Source organism: Cebidichthys violaceus, unplaced genomic scaffold (genome assembly GCF_023349555.1).
Source record: "Cebidichthys violaceus isolate CVI_PGR_0920_01 unplaced genomic scaffold, fCebVio1.0.p SCAF_8, whole genome shotgun sequence".
In the NCBI taxonomy this organism is placed as follows: domain Eukaryota; kingdom Metazoa; phylum Chordata; class Actinopteri; order Perciformes; family Stichaeidae; genus Cebidichthys; species Cebidichthys violaceus.
Window position 1 is genome coordinate 13,410,891 of NW_027176964.1, and position 19,363 is coordinate 13,430,253.

A 19,363-nucleotide genomic window follows, 5' to 3' on the forward strand; every position below is an offset into this window, starting at 1 on the left:
TGTTCACACATACTCCAAAACATACTGTGTATTATATGTAGCTCCTTCTAAAATAGCTGTATTGCCTGTATTATCTGGAACAAATACCCCAAAAACTGCTGGTCAGCTGCAGCTCTCACTTCTTTTAAATCAAGGCTGCCATGTATTAAATCATTTCTTACACTGCACTGTTTTATTCTTCTTAGTCTTATTCTAATTTAGCTTGTTTTTATTTTCTATTCTCTTGGCTCTGTAATGACTGTTGTAAATGCATTTGAATGTACTATTATATTGTGTTTTTTAGACTTTTGTCTTTTTTTGTGCTCTAATGTTTTATTTGAAGGGCTTTGAATTGCGTTGTCGCTGGAATATTCTATAGAAATAAATTAGCCTTGCCTGTATGAATATTAGGTTTACATTTAACTGTCAGCGATGTTGCTGTAACACAAATGTGGTTCTTCTTCTCGGAAAAATTTGAAATCAGAATTTCCCCATTGACTTATACGTGTTTTCCAACCAGTCAATGAGGTCTGAGTGACTCAACGTGAACACAGCGTCACGTTTACCAACTCAGCTGGTTTGTTATGTAAAGATGAAGCTCTCAATTGTTGCTATTCAGAAAGTTTTAATTTTGATCTTAGTTGGGTTTTTTCCATGGTGAAAGGATATTAACTCAACATAAGTACAATTTTGAGGTAGTGTACGTTACTATTTACATTTTATGCTACTTATACTTCTACTCCACTACATTTCACAGGGTAATATCGTACTTTTTACTCCACTACATATATTTGACAGCTTTTGGTACTTTAAGTATATTTTGATGTTACTACTTTATACTTCTACTAAATTTTAATTTTGAATACAGCACTTTTACTTGTAACAGACTTTCTACACTTTTATATTTTATCTTAAATAAAAGATCGGAGTACCTCTTCCAACACTTGCTGAATTTAAGTTATATCTTATAGCATCTCAATTGCTTTTCCAGAGCCATGTTAATCACTTGTTATCACCTGGTGACGACAGAACCAAATCCATAACGCCGGAGCAAACTCCAACTGATGATGAAGAGTGTTAGATGTGCTTGAAAGTTCCAGAAAAAAAGCAAGAAAGTGAACCTTGATATAAAAAGAAACTACACTTCCTAAGGTCAGAAATTAACTTTCACGCCCACTCTCTCTTACATATATTTACAAAATCATTTAACCCAAATCTGGCTTCATTGTTTTTGTTAAATAAAAAATTCTGCTGATGGGGCAAAGTTCATGAGCTGATTTTAGACACATGAAGCTGGAAGTAAACGGCATGGATTTGGGCCAGCTGAGCTAAATCGCTATTAAGGGAGCATGCTTACCACATCATAAAAGTCAAAACAACATTTCAGTTCATTCGGTTGCTGTGTGCATAATCCGCCCATCAATCACACTTAGTGTATCACTTAGTGTCAGGACACCGGTAAGAGTTTGATCAATGAACGTGAGCCAGAGCTGAAACCCGACACCTGTCACTCAGCACAGATACTATATGTACATTTCATGTACCTGCGTGTGTCTAACATGCTAAAAACATGTGTGTAGAACCTGTGTTCTCATGTGAGAGACCATTAATATGATGTGTGGAGTGAAAACATAGGAAGCAACGTGCATTCATTTGATGGACCTGGGGAAAACACGGCACCACAACAACAGCTGCACTGTTTAGGAAGCAGCTCTGATGAAGTGGGTTTGGAGCGGACAACACGTTGATGGGCCGGAATAGCTGAGTGAGTGTCCTTCTTCATCACGGGAGAGAATACCTTTTTCCATACTTAAAAGCTATTTATTGAGTTAGAGTACAGGGCAAAAGCGTCTGAGTCGCGGAGTGACGGACAGAGTGTTTTTGTGGATTATGGATCACCCCCCCCGCCCCCCTGTATCCGTAATTCGATCCTGGAGGGAAACGATGGAATAAGTGCAGAGCTGCTGTGGCGTGGACAGACGGGCTGTACAGCTCTCTTTCGTTCTACTAGGGCTTGTTGATGGACGCAGAGTGCGTTAATAAAAGACTTGTCCACTTTGCGCATCAAAACAGTGGAATGTGGAGAGCACATAATCAATGACTGTGGACAGGTCAGGATGCTCTCGCTGTCTTTCTTACTCGCTCTGTATTTCCTTGCCTCTCTTCACTATTTTTTATGTGCAAAATCAGTATCTAGCTCTAGATTAAAATATTGGACGATTCGGGATTCAGAATTATGTATATACACTGGGTATTCAATAATATCTCTCTCTAAGCTACTGTCATCTGTCTTATCTTTATTTATCTAGGATAAGGGATTTGCTGAGCGAGTATGTTCTTATTCAGCACCACTCCACTTAAGATTTCTTCAGTTACACAGTTAGCTGCCAAGTACAACAACAGTTTTCTACTGAGTTGGCCTCTGAGCAGCTCGACTGGACAGGCCGGGGTACAAAGCAAGCAAGCGTCTCACTCAACTGTACCTGCTGAGAATGATACCTTTGTTTTACGTTTCTAAATCTTAAACCTGCAACCTTCTGTTACCGGCCTGCTCCACCGCCTTTTAGCCCATCGCTGAATTCAAAGCTCTATTTGGTAACTTGGCACAATAGCGGCACCCTTTTTGTTTTGAACATGCATTAATTGATTTGTTGGCCACTTGGGGGGGCGGCAGAAACAAGTTGACATATCATCACCGTTTATGCTCATATGGCAAACCAGTCCGTTCTCAATCCCAGGGCGTCAAATACCGAATAACAGGTCTTTAACATCTACCAAGGGTGGTTTTAAAATAATGAATTCCCTTTGCTGCATTACAACTACATACCTGTGTACTATCCAGTAAACCATGGACCTAAACAGGAATATCTACACTATATCACAACAATGGTTGTTAATGTTTTATACTTAACAAGGTAGAAACAAAGCTTTAACTCTACGTAGACACTGCAAGACTTCATGCTGAAATCCAAACTGCTGCTCCATATTGTGGGATGTAACCCATACGTGATACAAATATAAACCGTTTTTAATAGTGCTGCTTGTTCTGATCATTTCGCTGTTGACTTAATTGTAGGCATCTAACATCATTAAGCATCAATTAAGCTGGCTACTTCACTTCCTTTCCATTTCTGTGTCCTGTTGTCCTCCATGTTAATGCCGGTTCAGTCGAGCTCCAATGGCACCAAAATGATAACTGCCTCTGATCTGTTATGATTCAAGTGAGTCTACTGTAAAATCTAATGTATGTGTTGAAATACAAGTCTGGGATTCAGTGTCATTTGCTGTATGCATTTTTTTTTTTTTTTAAACATAACCGGGCCCTTTTTTTGCTGCAGTGTAATACTAGCATAACTTTAGTGTAAGTTGCTGTACCTGCAGTGGATGAAGTCGGGGACGGGGTTGTGGACGCTGAAAGAGGCTGCGTCCAGGTCTCTGCAGATCTCCACGTTGTCTCCAGCCATGATGCGAACTGCCGCCTTGTTTTCATCATCAAAGACCTGCCTCTGGAGAGAGGCACACAGCAGCAACATGAAGTCATCTAGAAAAGAAGAGAGGAGAAATCTAACTTGTGCTGAGCAAAAATCTTGCCAATACTAAAAACTGGACAATCATCAGTATAATAACCACCAAATACATATTAATTGGAAAACATACAGATGAGGAACGATGGCTTGGGTTGGGTCAGGAAATCTGGAATATAGAGCCACTTGACCACATTGGATTCTGTAGTAGAGTTGTAAAACCTCCAGGGATAGTCTGAAATGAAAACATGCACCACTATCATTGGACACACATGTATATGAAAACACCATAAAAAGGTCAGGTCTATTGTGGAGCACAGGACTAAAAAAAGCAGCAACCCAGTCGCCAGAATAAAATGTTGACGTTGTACAATTCTACAAACTACAGATATGTTGAATCTGGACATGTCTAAACCAAAAACACATTTCATAGCAACATTTCTACGTACGTGTATATCAGTGTTATCGTGACACTTTCACCAATTCTCAATTAGGTTTAGGTTTAGGCAACAAAACCACTTAGGTCAATTTAGTAAAAGATCATGTTTTCGGTTAAATTATGTGTATTACATTTGGTTTCACACGGGACACAAAAAAGTTAAAAAGTCCTGTGTTTATTTGACCCATCTATCCACTGCAATCCAACTCAACCTCTTTTCTACGTGGATTTACGCAGACTCTGATTTAACATATTTGTGATACGTCAAATCCTTAATCTGGGAAAAAGTACGTTCCCTCGAAACGGAATTGACGATGCAGTTTTTAGGAGACCAGGCTGATAAGAGTCTTGACATAGTAACAAATAAAAAATCAAAAACACAGAGGAGCAACAGCTTTCATTCTTGTATGATGTATTTTTGTAATTTTTTAAACAATTTAGGTTCTCAATGTTCTTCTGGGTCAATATGTCCAAGTTTACACAGATATGCATTTTGTGAATAAACATGTTTTGCTCCTATACCATAATTTAAAGTAATACATACAGTAGATGATGAGTCTGGGGGCACAATAACAGTTTCATCAAAGATATCAATCATAATACTGTGATACAAAATAATAACATTAACTGAAAACACTTTGGATAATCTATTAAAATATGACACGTTTGTCATTGTCAGCTTTCAATATTATGGGCTTGGGTCTATAAATCGAACAAAACAAGAAATTCAAAGACGTCTTAGGGAACTCAAAATGAGCATTTGCCACAAATGTTTGACATTTTATACACTAGATGATAACGCAATTGACTATAGAAATAAATTCTCGATTAATCAATGACAATAGTCATTGATTGAGGCTTGAAATCACAGCAATAAGTACAAACTGTCCGAGTTGGTCACACATACCTTTACAGGCTGCTGGTGGGATCCCGATGCAGATAAAGTACTGGAACGTCAGCATGCAGGCCAGGAAGAAGCAGTACTTGGGCCAGATCTCAGCGATGGCTTTCCTCCTGCGTCTATACATGACTGCAATCAAGGCGAAGGCCTGAAGCATGGCGAAGAAGTCCATACGCTGCCCGATAACATTGACCCCCAACAGCAGGCACGTCTGAGAGAAACACACAAGGAATACAAACATGAAGTGATGTTTTCAGAGAAAATCATCCGTTTTTTTTAGCTCTTTTCACTTGTCTCGACCTCAAGTCCAAACTTGTAGAAGAAGTAGTTGATGAAGTATTTGACGAAGCTGATGATGCCGATGTCCAGATGCTGCCGTGTGACGTCATGGAAGATAATCCTGGCAGCGGGAGGCGACAGTTTGTTTCTCAGCCTGAAGTATTTCTGATGGCGATAAATGGTCACCTCGAATGCTAACAGAGCCAGCATCAAGAGGTTGTTCTGCACAGATGGAGAATATCATTAAATATGTAGTATGTATATATTAAATATATATTGACTAAAACAAATTTTATTAACCGATTGGTCATTTATCAAAAAAAGAAAAAAAAGACTTAGGAGCGTTTTTTTACCTTCTTTTTTTTTTACAGTTTTTTTACCGTTTTTTTACCTGTCATATTTTCTGACATTTTATACCCAAAAGTTTGAACATACTATAACTTAAGTTCATCAGACGTGCTCTTTATCTTAACATCAAGCATTCAGTGAAACACGAGTTGAGTAATTGATGTACAAATGATCAATTTGGAGGTGAAGTATTCCTTTAACATAACACTTGAGGCCCTGTTGATAAAGAAAATACTTGTTTTGCAACTGTTAAAGGAGCAGTGACTTCCTGGAGTCACAACCACCCTGTAGAAAAACGAATTGACATTTTTACACTTTGGATTAAACAAAAGAAGATACAACGTGTTATTTAGTGAGCTTTAGAGATGCCGATAGGCAGATTTTGTTACCTTTGGATGGAGCCAGACTAGCTGCTTCTCCCCGTTTCCAGTCTTTGTGCTAAAATAAGCTAACCAGCTGCTGGCTCCAGAGAACACATTTACTATTCCTTTGACAAATTCCTTTTTTTTTTTTTTTTTTATCATAGTTTCATGAATTGTTCTTCTCTTGCTGTGATATGTGTATGCTGCAAACATTCAGCTGAGGAAGGTTTCCACTCCTCACCCTGAGATAGCCCAGAAGGTCATCAGACTTCTCCAGGCCGACCCAGTTGGCTGGATCCACTGGTCCTTTATACAGCAGAGACTTATTCACCATCGTAATCTGGTATTCTGAGTAGTTTAATGGCTGTGGACAGAAAATATAATTGTATGAATATAATACAAATATAATATTACTTCAACTAAGGATAGTAAAGATAATGTTTAGCAGTATGTAGCGTCTATAACGAGGGTCAAGGAGCATGTTCTGACTATATTCACCATAGAGCAGGTCTTCGAGTAGGTAGGCGGGTCTACAGACTTCAGCTGGTACAACATTTTACATACGATGATGACACATGTCCAGACAGTGCAAACATTGGAGGCAAGGGGACGATACTGGCTGTAGGGCAGTGCAAAGGCCCAGGATGCCAGGAACACATAGTTGAACAAAGACACCTGCACAGGAGACAATATAGGCGATGAGGACAGAAAGAACAGCTCACATTAAAAAAAAATCCACTGATATTCTCTGTTTCTTCCTCCTCAGCCAACTACAACAACTAGTATTATTCCTTTTTTGTGTAACAAGTTTCTAAACACTTTGACACAGCACTTTATGTAAAGTGAAGAATACTGTGAAGCAAATAAAATAGGTCAAGAACCATAAATAAAATAGCATGACATTACATAAATCTAAATCCATAAAAGTGAGTTTTAATAAGAATCTAAAAGCCTTCGCAGCTTATCCAGACTAAACCTCTCAGTCAGTTTGTGCCAAACTCAAAGAGCCCTGATGGCAAGAAAACAGCTATTACAGTTCGCCCCAATACCCCCAGACTATTATCTGGCAAGTCTGCGATGTAACAGAAAATCCTGGTTTATTTCAAATTGGTTCAAGTTGGCACAGTGTTGCAAGAGGCCAAGTTATTTTATAGAGTGTATGAGGCCGACACTGGATTTTTGAGGCCGATACTTGGGAGTTTAAAAACGGTTAAAAACGGTTAACGATATATCATTCGGTAGAACCATGACCGAGAATATGAATTGCAGGACCATCTGGAAGCCTTATACAACACGTGGGATGACGTGCACGCTTCCGAGAAGCTGAGCAGTCAAATCAGTCAATCAAATTGATTGATGGTGTGATTCCCTGTTGTTGCAGATATCGATCCTTGTTCCACATTATAACCTCAAGCTTTCGTACCTCTTTGACAGAGACTAGGACAATGTAGCAGGACACAATCTTGATGATGTGCATCTCCAGTAACCACCAGATGAACAGCTGCAGTTTGTGGAAATACTCCAGGAACTTGAGGAAGAGCACAGTCAGACGGTCGACCACCAAGTGCCATTTATTCTTCAGATCTGAAGAAGCAGAGATAAAAAAACAAAACAGATACACTTAAATGGAAAAACAGAAGCACTGAAGAAGTGCAAATGGAAAGTGTTTTATATCTTAATTACAGCAGTATGTCATCAGTTTGAACACCATTATTCCTTTGCTTTGATGTCTTCTCAAGCTGGAGCAGACTGATAATATGATTCTCTTTTTTGTGTCATAACTAATGGGGACAACGATTTTTTTAATTGGTCCAGTATTGAGGGAGTGCGCCGCATACGGCATTCACTAAATATTCAGCCATGACATTGAAAATCTTTTAGATAATCAGGCACATATATTTTTTATTCTGTTTTTCTAGTTTTCATTTTTTTTATCAGCAAGTATATCTATATATTCACTTTTGTTTTGAAATTTTGTTTCCCCTCCAGGACTATCCTCTTTAGTTGTATTGTTGTTTTTGATTTGTTGTTCTTTACTACAACTAAAAAAACTTACAAGTGCAATTATTTTGTATTTGCTAGTTACGTTGCAAATCCAATAAACAAAGTACTGATTAGTCCATCAAAAGATAATAAGTAATCGTCTAAAATCAGTGAAGATTTTATAGTGTGTGTTCGAAGATTAAAATGGGAGTGACGTGTGAGACAATCTGCATGTTGGTGAGGGAAAGAGAAATTTCAATATGTAAACAATTTTATGGGGTCAACTTAACAGCTGAACATGTGTTTTACATGTACTCAGGAACTGTAAAATGATTGTTAATGTAATATTTTCCCGGTATGCATTGTGACAAGATGTATAAAAGCATGGCTAAAATCTGTATTAACAAGCACATTCAAAAGTGTTGCTTTAATTACCCGAGAATGACAACCTAATATTTGGTTTTATATTCTCACAAAGGATATAAAACCTCCAGACACAGTTTGGTGGGTGTGTGTTTTCACAGAATCTTAGGTTTTAATAGAGGCCCCATTGTTTGGATAAGAAAACTCTGTGAGGGCATATAGCTCATATAGCTTGCAGCTCATTATAAACTGAGAGGCCCTGCAGTGTTGTGTTTTATCACCTATTTTATTTTCTGTGTATATAAACAACATTTCAACTTAAGACCAGTGTGACTGTACGCGTAAATATGCTAATAGTGCTGCGTTGGTTGGCTTTAGCAGGACGATGTAATGGGTGAAAGTGACCACTTGAGCTACACTCTGAGACAGAACAGACAACCAGAGGTAAATCTTACTGAACCCAAAAATCTTCAATACAACAGATTTTTACAGCTTTACTCCAGATGATTAATGGCTGGCTGGTGAGAGTGCAGGCAGCAGATACTTGGACGGCAGGCTGAGCTACTCTCAGAGAGTTTTGGCCTTTAAAGTCTGTATGCAACATATGTCTTTTCAGCAGACTGAAGAGCTGCAGGCTGAGAGGGATCTGAGAGAAAAAGTCTCTGTGCTCATGACTAAAAGTGCTCTGTAGCTGCTACAGAACACAGTGAGAGGAGAAACATGCTTTAAATGTACTTTGGAGGGAAACCAAATGAGATGCTGAAGTATTTAAATACAAGTCTGAAACGTGATCAGCAACACAGCCTCTAGATGAGCATTTTTATTATCATATGAATTTGTTTGTTCTCAGGCACATTAAGCACTTTCATAGCAGTTTCCATGACGCCCATGTCAGAAATGGTAAAAAGCATTTTAATCCAGCTTTGTACGATAATACTATAGTAAAAGGCACACTAATTAGTATAGTACCGCACTGAAGGACATCATTTGATTGTTTTTTTTTATCCCAGAAAGCTCAGTCACCACTCAGACAGCAAAGCTAAAAGTGCAGCAGGTTCCCATTCAAAAACAACAATGCACGAGTTGAGTGTAGTGTTTTTGTTATTCCAGTCTGACTTCATTCACCATCTGCTTCTTCATCAAACAGTGACTGAGAAAGGTTTTGGGCATGACGTTATATAAACTGATGAGGAGTAAGGTAGGGTGAGCAAATTAAACCCTGTAGCTTTAAATGCCACTCTTTGCCGTAAATAAAAGTTATAAACGTTAGTATCAAACTGATGTCTTGTCTACAAGATATTAATAGATGGTCTGATTAACAAAGACAATGCTCAACACATTAACTTATAAATAATAATAATAATATATAAAACAATTGTGACTTGCAGCCCTAACATGATTCACTGCATATTCAGTGTCTTGTTGGAGTTTGTGGACCTGCTGTGTTGCAGCTGCTCAGTACCTGAGCTCTGCTCGGTGCTCGGCTCTGGATCCGTCCCCGCGCTGCAGGGTTGGCTCTCCTCTGTGCTGGACTGCCGCGGGTCAGAGATACTCCTGGGCTTCTCTCCAGTCACGTCAGTGTCATACATCATCACCACCAGGGCCTGCTCCTGCTCCTTCTCCTTCTCCTTCCCCCACTCGCCCTGCTCCTCCTGCTTCTCCTGCGGCTCCTGTTCCTCCCTGGACAGCGTGGTCTCCACCGAGTTGGCGCTGAGCATGGTGAGGTCTGCCAGGCTGCCATCCTGGTGCACCAGTCTGAAGACATGCGAATAAGCTATTACAGACACATGCATGCATGCAGACAGACACACACACACACACATCTGTATCTCTATACTTATGAGGACCTTAAATGACCTGATGTTCTATTTTGGTGTATTTTTAGGAGTCTTTCTTTAGGGGCAATATTTGGAACTACTAAGTAGCAGTTGACAAAAGTCTCACCACACAGGTCCATTTAGAAGCTTTTCTGGAGCCTTCGATCAAATCACAGAATCTTCCAGTAATAAATGAACTAAAATAAGAACTGGTGCAATGATTGGTGTTGGCGATGCCTTCTAATCTCTAACTTCAGGCTAAAAAGAGGAGTCAAGGCGTCATATCATTAAAATGTGGTCTGCACTTGATGAAAGGCTCAATAGCTGCCACATGATCATAGAACATGGGGATGCATTCGCAGTCGGCCTTGGGTAGGAAAATATTTTATACTTATTGACAATAAACATCTGACCCTGTCATCAATAAAATAAAAAAAAATAAAATAAAATATCGAAGTTAGGTTTTGTGCTTTTTTTTTACATGTAATATGTGACCTACTCCAACTAAAGTGACCTTAACTTGAACCTATTAGAAAGTAATCTGAATCTGATCTTAATGCTCACAGCAATTTAAAGAAATCAAGGCAGGGAAAATAATCCACCTATTGTTTCCACATAATTTATCATGTCTAACTTCCTCACATTCCTATCTTTTGAAGGCATTCTGTCCTCATAAGTATATAAATACAACACAAATTCATACATATGACTCCAGGCGATTGTCAAAAGGCTCTGATGCAAATGTTTAAATGGGAATCACCAGCTGTGTCCACTAACTGAACAACAGAGCAGCATTTCATCAGGCATGAAGCCTATCAATAAGCAGTGCACATTCCTTCTGCATTTGTTAAAACAATCTATGTTGGTTGATTTTTCTTTTTTTACGGTGTTTGAGGAATTTTTCTTCTTGCAGCAGAATAATGGTAGCATCTGAAGGGAGGCATTAACCCTTTAAATTCTTCTCAGGCAATGGGGAAAGGTCGGGTTTGGCTTGCATGAACCGGCCGCATATCAAGGCAAACATTTTCCTTATCCAGTGGTCACACTTACTTGCTCTGTTGAGTGGGAATTTTTTGCTTGATGCTGCTCAGAACAATAAAGTTACACAGAAGTCAAGATGAACAGAGAGGAGAGACACCGACAAAGGCAGGCTGACACCGACACTTGAAATCACTTGAAAATATCCACATAGTTTTATTCAAATGCATGAAAACTGGCCAAAAGGCTCCTGTGGTTTGGGGTAGGCGAGCTTTTATCAGGAAGGGGGGTAAGTTTCTGGGAGTCAGTGCAGAGAGGTGGGTGTGGCAAGATACTGGAAGGGAAGAACAGTTCTTTAAAATTCAAACATGCTTGTTTGACAGTCTGTGAAACTCTTAGAGAGGAGTGGTTTTATGGTGGAAAAGGCTGGGCTGGGTTTGGAGGGGTGTTAAAGATCCAGAAAGATAATAGTGAACCCAAAAAGAGAAGGCTACAGGCAAAATAATAATACGAAAAACCTGAAAACGAACAGCATTCATGTCAGTCAAATACCTAAACTCCAGGAGTAAGATATTTCAGAAGATCATCAATGTATCATCATTGACAAAAATAGGGTAACTCAGACAAGTCGGCGTGGGGGGGATATGGATGTATTACAACAGGAAGAGGAAGTCGAGGCTCAGAGGTGAACTGGGATGTTGAGGGATGCCACAGAAAGCGAGCAGATACCCACCTATTCATGATCAGATAGACACGACCATTGACTTTAGCGTGGCTGTGTAGAAAGGGTGGCAGAGGAGAGATGGCAGCAGGTCACAGAGAGCAGCAGAGCAGAGACGAGCTAAGCAAGCAGCAGCAAAAACAATGGAAAATCCGCAACAACACCGCCGTAAAGTTAAACACACACCACAACACAGACCGTGGAAATTTGAGTGTTCTAACACGGAGAGCACAACAAAGCACACAACGACAGATGTGTGATGGGAACAGTGGTTATAATGGGTGTTTAACAGGGTGTGTTAAGTGTGATTATCCAGAATAGTACGAGATGAAAAGGGATGAATGTTTTCATCTCACGCTCAACAAAGGTCTGTTATCGTGCATACATTGTCAGTAAGTATTCTTGAGTAAGGGGCATTCTTCAGTAATACTGTTTATCAGCGTTCAGTTTTATCATGTGGTGATTGAGTTTGCATGCATTCCACATTTTCCTACATCTTCAATCTTTTCTTTGTATCCAGACAAATGTACTTGTTTTTAGTCTGGCCGCACTAGTTTTAAGAGATCTGTGGATTATTAAAGACTACGTATTTTTACTTGTTTTAAATAAATCTTGGCAAGTGAAATTTTCCTGTACTGTTGGCAGATATTTTTGCTTTATTTAATTCCTCTTTTTTTTCTTGTTTTTGAGAGCTGACTTTTTGCAGTGTATTACATTTCTTGACACAGTGCATCTATACTTGATACTGCTAGCTCACCAAGCACCACTGAGCTAGTTAATGTTACAGCTCAGCCGAGGAGGACGGCGTTCATGTTTACATCGCTGTCAAGGGCATGAGCCTCTTGTCGACGAGTAGATGCACGCTTCCTTCTTCACGGGGATACTGTTGGCAGGTGTAGTTTGAAAATTGATAATAGTGCTGACATGAAACTGCTCACACCAAGGTCTGTGGATTATCTTAAGTAACTGGGTCATGATTCCTGGTAAGAGACATTGCTGTTGAGTTTTACAAATGTTTTGTTTTTTTACGCTTTGAGCACCACAAGCCGAGTGTCATCTAGCTTCATTATATTCAAGAGAAGGCAGACATCTTTACAGCCGATATCTCTAACATTTGGCTAAACAATACCAAAACAACCTAGATTGATAAAAAGCACTACAGGTAAGAGGAAAATGTATTTTGGGGTGAACTGTCCCTAGTGCCTTACAATACAAACATAACCAATGGATAACTGTAGTCTGGTCCATATTCAGCCGTATGTTTTTAAAGATCCAATGAAATAATATATTACTTCCTCAATATGATGTATTTCATTTTGAAACAGGATGTTGGGGTGTGACATCATAATAGACAGCAAGGGATCAAACCAATAACCTACAAGTTACTGAAGTTCAAATGTTTCTCAGGATTTTTAACATTACATTACATTACATTACAGTCATTTAGCAGACGCTTTTATCCAAAGCGACTTACAATAAGTGCATTCAACATTGGTAATCAAGACACCAAAGACTGTAAACAAACTTTGCTAAGCAAAAAGTAAAGTAATTAGATCTGGTTGTTTACGAACAACCTTTTGTTGTTACGCAGTTTGTAATTCAGCTGTATGAATTTACCCAAACCAGATAAAAAAGAACAAAAAGTCAACTTCTCAATTATGATTTGAACCAAAGACAATAAACAGAACGCGTCTCACCTGTAGATAGTGCTCTCCTCTTTGGCCACTACAGCCTGGAGATCGGTGAGCTGGAGGAAGCGGTCGTGGAAGTAGTGCAGGTGGAGAATACACACCAACAGGAAAGACGTGGGAATGAAAATCCTGGTAAACAGCTCGGCGACATTAAACCTCTTCAGGCCCAGGTCTTCCAAGCTGCATAGATGTGGAAAAAAGAGGAAAAACATGAGACTTGAGCTCACATCTTTTTTTGAGGTACCTGTGAGTGAGGTGAACAAAAGAAGGTCAATAGATTTTTTTTTAATAATCAAAGGTAAGAAAGGCTATTCTGTCATTGCTGGTTGTTATACAGTTATGGTTTATGTAATATCATTATTGTAATATACGATCACACATTCCCTTGAACAAATTGTAACTGTATAATGTACGTTTTTTTCAATATTGCATGTTTCTGTTCTCAATTGCTAAAAAAACATAAGCATGTTTAGTAAAAATGTTTTAAAACTATCAAGCTCTTCTTCAAGTCAAAAATTTTACATTTTCATTTGGCTGCAGGGGAGAGTCTTAAAAATGTTGTGTGTCGGAGCAACTACCTGAGAGGCAGATGATAAAAAAAAAGGAATTCTGGTGATCCATTTTCTAAGTCTGGTCCAGACTGTTTTTGACTAAAGAACAAATGAAAAAAAGGTTTTGCCAGGATAATAATTTTAAGTTCCACAATAGAAATTCTGTGAAACAGATGTGAAAAACAAAGTTTTGCCAGGATAATTTTTCTAAGTCACTTTTTTCCATCTTTGACAATAGGTAAAAAAAATGTTTTTAAGTTTTTGCTGTTGTAATACTTATTTCGGCCACAAAAGGTGAAGGTGCACCGCTACCCCCATTTTCTTAATCGGACTAAAAGCATTAATGTTTTCCCTAACAGCACATTAACGCTAATTAAACTACATTCTAGCCAAAAGAAGTCATGACTTGCATAACAAACAATATTATGTTCCTTGTTTTAGACTGCATGGGGAAATTAAAACTCACCTGGAAGAAAATATGAATGCTTTTAGTCTTATTCAGCACATTAGGTAGTGGTGCACCTCAACCCCTTGTGGCTAAAATGAGTATTACAACAACAAATTATGTTTTCACCTGCCAAATTAATTTTCACCTGCCAAATTCATAGTGTCATAGACACCGGGGAGAAAACAGTTTGGATCAGACTTCAAAATGGATCTCACTTGCTTCTCAGGGCTTCTGTAACTACCAGTATTAAAACTCCCTGAACTTTCATCAACAAATGTAATTGCATTGTATTATTACGTATAAAAAAATCTGTATTCCTATAATGCAGGTGATTCAGAGAAGTTCACCTCTCTTGGGTCATATTCAATGTTTTGCTCCAGAAGGTATTGCTCTCAAACTGGTAGGTGTAGACCAGGATGAGGACCAGCATGGTGTACATCACCACCGACATCCAGAAGTACTTCAGGATCCTTCGCCACCACTCATAGTGCACCTAGATAAGAATAATTGGGATAATTGCATTTCAGGGGTTACAAGTTATCTGACATTAACAGCTACAATCTATTAAATTAATCAAAGAGAACAGAGGACATCTGGATTTAGTTTACTATGGTAACAATTATTTTTCTAACAGGAATATGTATTATAATATGTATTTCATAATGGTAGTTTCTCAAATGTGAAGGAGTTACGATGTGGTGTACCACAAGGAAGCTGGTTGGGACCATTACTATTTTCTTTATTCACCAAAAACCTTCCTCTTGTTCTCAATCAAGCAAGAGCAGTTATGTATGCAGATGATACAACGCTATATTTACCAGCATTATCAATTGGAGAACTGTCTATTGCATTGGATAGGGATTTACAATCGGCTGCAATGTGGGAAATGGAGTAAAAAAGTTAGTTCTTATTTTTCTAAAAAACAAAAGTATTGTTTTGTGGATCAGATTTCAGGCTTAAATATAAGCCACAGCACAGGTATCCATTTTCATATAGTAGTAATGGCCATAACGTTTATACTAGGCATGTATTAAGAGGTTGTTATTCACTTCCTGTTTCAAAAACTAATGTAAGGCAACGTACTGTTGCCATCAACAAGTTAAACTGTTTCAAATGAGTAAAGAGAGTTGAAGGAAATACCTGATGGCAAATAACAAGAGCACCTCTTTAAATACGGCAAATAACAATATTTTATTGTTGTTTGATAATTGTTTTCTTTGTTGTTGTTTTGGATGTAGATTTTATTACATATTTGTGTGCTGAGTATTTTCGTATGGAGACCAGGTAGTAACTAATGGGGATTACAGGTAAATAAATAAATAAATAAAGTAGGGGTTATAAAACAGTTGAGAATACACTGTGGATTATGAGCCTTCTGTATACAAACTTTATGATATACTAACATTGTCAGAACCTTCTGTCTTTGGGAAATTGAATTTGGTAACCTTAAAGCACCCTACCCATATGCTAAGTTTGGAATAAACACAGTACTACTTAGTAAACAGCATTTAAAGGATGAAAGTACATTTTTGAATGCATCCAATTTGGTTTCAAAGGGCTTTATAAGCAAAAGAGGTCAAACGGTTTTAGTCTGGAGATTTGTGCAAATAAATATTACCGTATTTTTCGGACTATAAGGCGCACTTAAAATCCTTAAATTTTCTCAAAAATTGACAGTGCGCCTTATAATCCAGCGCGCCTTATGTACGGTTACTTGTTGTGCTTATTGATCGATTTTATGTGGTACAATGCGCTCAAAAATCTGTCGAAATATGTAAGTACGACTTTGGCGAGCAACGAAGCCGCTCCGCGCAATGGATATTCGGAGCATTACGGTACGCACGGGAGGCAACGCCGGGCTAGTTACGCCACTATCTGCCACTGGATTGCTGACGCGTGGGCTGAGGTGTCGGCCGCAACCGTCGTCCGAGCTTTCACGAAAGCTGGAATCATCACTGAACAGCCAAGTACCGATAACGGCAACAAGACTGACTCGGAAAATGGATTCGGGCATTCTTGATGCCGAAATCGCACAGCTGTTTCACTCAGACACTGAAGATGAAGAATTCGATGGATTTGTGGAAGAGGAATGAATCGATAAGTGAGTGTATTTTTCTGTACCGGTATTTGTTGTTACAACTGAGTTGAATAAAGTTTGATTTACCGGACTGTGTTGTTTTGCTTAATGCGCCTTATAATCCGGTGCGGTTTATGTGTGAACATAGACACGTTAATTCACAGTGCGCCTTATAATCCGGTGCGTCTTATAGTCCGAAAAATACGGTAATTTATTAAATTTTATGAAAAGTCAAGACCCAAAATATTCCATAGATACAAAATATGTCTGTCTGAATTGTTAATAAACAGGTACTGTGCATTTTTAAATGTGCATAGGTTTGACACAACAGAGCAGTAATAAAAAGTGGTAAGATTTCCATCAACATTGTGTGTGTCTTCAATCATGCGCTTGATTAAGAAGATACAGAAGAACATATTTAAAGAATGTGAATTTTTGTTTTAAATATTAAGATAACCGAGGGGGAATTTGAGATTGGTAATATGGAGCTACATAAAGTATGTGTACAAAGCTATCACAATCACAGGTGTTTTGTTACCTGGTAGAGCGCCACACAGGAGAGGAACATCATCATGTAGATGATCTTGTACATGACGATTGTTCCCTCGAAGCTGACGAAGAAGAACATGCCACCACAGATGTAGATCCAGTATTTCACCAGCAGAGCCATGACCATGTTGCCCAGAACCTGCATGATGTCCTGCTCCCCTCCCTCCTCAGAGTCCTCTTCCTCTATAAAACACAGCAGCGAATCAGAAAACTCTGCACCGACTACATTCACTTTCACAGACTCACAGATCACAATTGCTCACTGAGTGATGGAAAAAGGGCAATTATTGCCTGACTTCTTTATCAAAACGTCAATAGTTTGTTTTCGCAGGTACCAGGATTCTGAGAACTGAAGTATTAAACCACATTTGTTGTTACAACCTCCGAGGAAAAAAACAATGGTTTGAGATTGTCCGGGATATCTATTTGATGAAAAAGCAGACATACCCACTCAAAATTAAAGGCGATATCTTTGACATGAGCTGCAACAAATGGATCATTTACATGAAACATGATGCCAACAAGTGACTAAACTGTTAAGTTATGAAATAAATGAGAAGGTTTATGTGTCTGAACTGCCTTGTCAACTGCTTTTGCTGTATTTGTTCAATGTTGTATTGTTTGGTGATGTGATGGATGGATGCTCATGATGTTCTGTCCAGAGTTGAAAACGCAATAAACATTAAAGTAATAAAAAAAAAAGAGAAAACTTAAAATTTCAGAAATTTTGATTTGTTTTTGGAACATATTGTAAGGTGAAAATGCATAACTGCCTGGTAGGTAATGAATTATGAGTCATTGCATAACTGAATTTGTTTTGAAAGAAATACTGAAAAGCTTTATTTGATCTTGGAGGGGCAATAGTCAAACTTTTAGCCCTCAGGGAGGGTAGAAATCTGGATGGCCTGTAGAACAGCCTCAGCATCCCTCCCTCGAAAATAAACTAAAGAGTACAAAATGATGAATAAAGCTGAAGGCTTCCAAACAAAGGCAAACGTTACTGTTTGGTTAGTATCTTTTCACACGTATGGGAGGTGCTAGCAGCTTATACTGCAACATATATTATATTATTTCTACTATAATCTAAATAAAATAAGAGCCCAGGGCTTACCCTTCTTTTTGTGATCCTCCACATGAACATCTGAGAGACCAGCGCTGTCATCCTTTAGTTTTTCCTCTCTTTCTGTAAGCGTTTGTCTTAGTAGCAGCCAGAAGCTCAGCAGACACAGAACCTACACACAATAAATACAATGTGTAGATAAACAGAAAAGAAAAGATGAACTAAGAAATCATTTACATTTAGTTGAGCAGACTGTAGGTGAGTTTCCAAACTTTCCAGCATATGTTGCATTCATCTAACACTTAAAACAAACTTTAAAAAAACAATTTGACCCAGGTGTGAAGTAGAAGGAGTAGATTAATACATCTGTAGTATGAGTCATAACAAACACACCATTGCAAGTCTGTGGGGATCAACTGGCGTATAAAATCTTATTCTAGACACAGTAAGGTCTTTGAGCAATTCAGAAATAATGTATTAATTGACTATAAAAGAGACACAGTTTGACAGTATATTCCATTAGCTGCATACAAAGTACATCTGTTGCATCAGAAGTCCTTGCACATATTACAGATCACAGGTTGTCACTCAATCAAGGTCCGTTTAAATGATTTCATTGATTTATAGTAGACAGAAAGACATGGCAATGTCAAAATTGAGAAAATGCTTTAACTCCCAAACCTTGGATGAAAGCGAGTGGAAAGGGTTGTTCTTTTTGACAAAGAACCCAGGGAATTTGGAATGATCTATGATCTCAAAACTCCAAATGTACTGCAGAACTATCACCAGGTTGCCGTAGGCCACCATGAAGGGAGAGGACAGCATGGCGTAACGCCTCCTGTCCCTCACCATCCACAGCGTGCAAGACCAGATGAGGAAGACAAACGTCAGCCAGCTGACGTATGTGATGCTCCACGTCTGAGGAGAACAAATCACAGAACACTGAAAATAAATGCTGAAACTCTGCTAATGGGGCTAATGAAGGTAAAATACAAAGATCATTTACAGAGGCACTGCATGACTCCAGACATAACTGGATATGTCATATATGTTAGTAGTGGTGGAAGAAGTGTTCAAAGGTCCTACACTCAGAACCTTACTTAAGTTAAACTATAGAGGCAGTATTAGGAAAAATTACTTGAAGTATGAAAAGTAAAAGTACTCATTGTGCAGTATAATGTTCCCTGTCAGTGTTTTACTATTATATATACTGTTCTTGGATTAATATTACTGCTGCATTAATGTGTTTGTTGCATTTTCCTACTAAGAGAACATCATATGTTTGTAGCGTCG

General features: G+C 38.5%; 1 protein-coding gene across 1 annotated transcript in view; it reads right to left on the minus strand.

Annotated features, from left to right (window-relative positions):
* LOC137892525 (piezo-type mechanosensitive ion channel component 2) overlaps positions 1-19,363 on the minus strand; it is an 83,608-nt gene that overhangs the window by 25,824 nt on the left and 38,421 nt on the right. Inside the window, exons 12-24 of the mRNA XM_068737733.1 lie at positions 18,752-18,988; positions 18,122-18,242; positions 17,000-17,193; positions 14,732-14,877; positions 13,392-13,565; positions 9,641-9,933; positions 7,256-7,416; positions 6,331-6,507; positions 6,074-6,196; positions 5,144-5,344; positions 4,850-5,054; positions 3,637-3,738; positions 3,355-3,520 (exon numbers count right to left, since the gene is read on the minus strand). Of these exons, the coding sequence (XP_068593834.1) occupies positions 3,355-3,520; positions 3,637-3,738; positions 4,850-5,054; positions 5,144-5,344; positions 6,074-6,196; positions 6,331-6,507; positions 7,256-7,416; positions 9,641-9,933; positions 13,392-13,565; positions 14,732-14,877; positions 17,000-17,193; positions 18,122-18,242; positions 18,752-18,988 (2,300 nt within the window). The remainder of the gene's footprint in view (positions 1-3,354; positions 3,521-3,636; positions 3,739-4,849; positions 5,055-5,143; positions 5,345-6,073; positions 6,197-6,330; positions 6,508-7,255; positions 7,417-9,640; positions 9,934-13,391; positions 13,566-14,731; positions 14,878-16,999; positions 17,194-18,121; positions 18,243-18,751; positions 18,989-19,363) is intronic.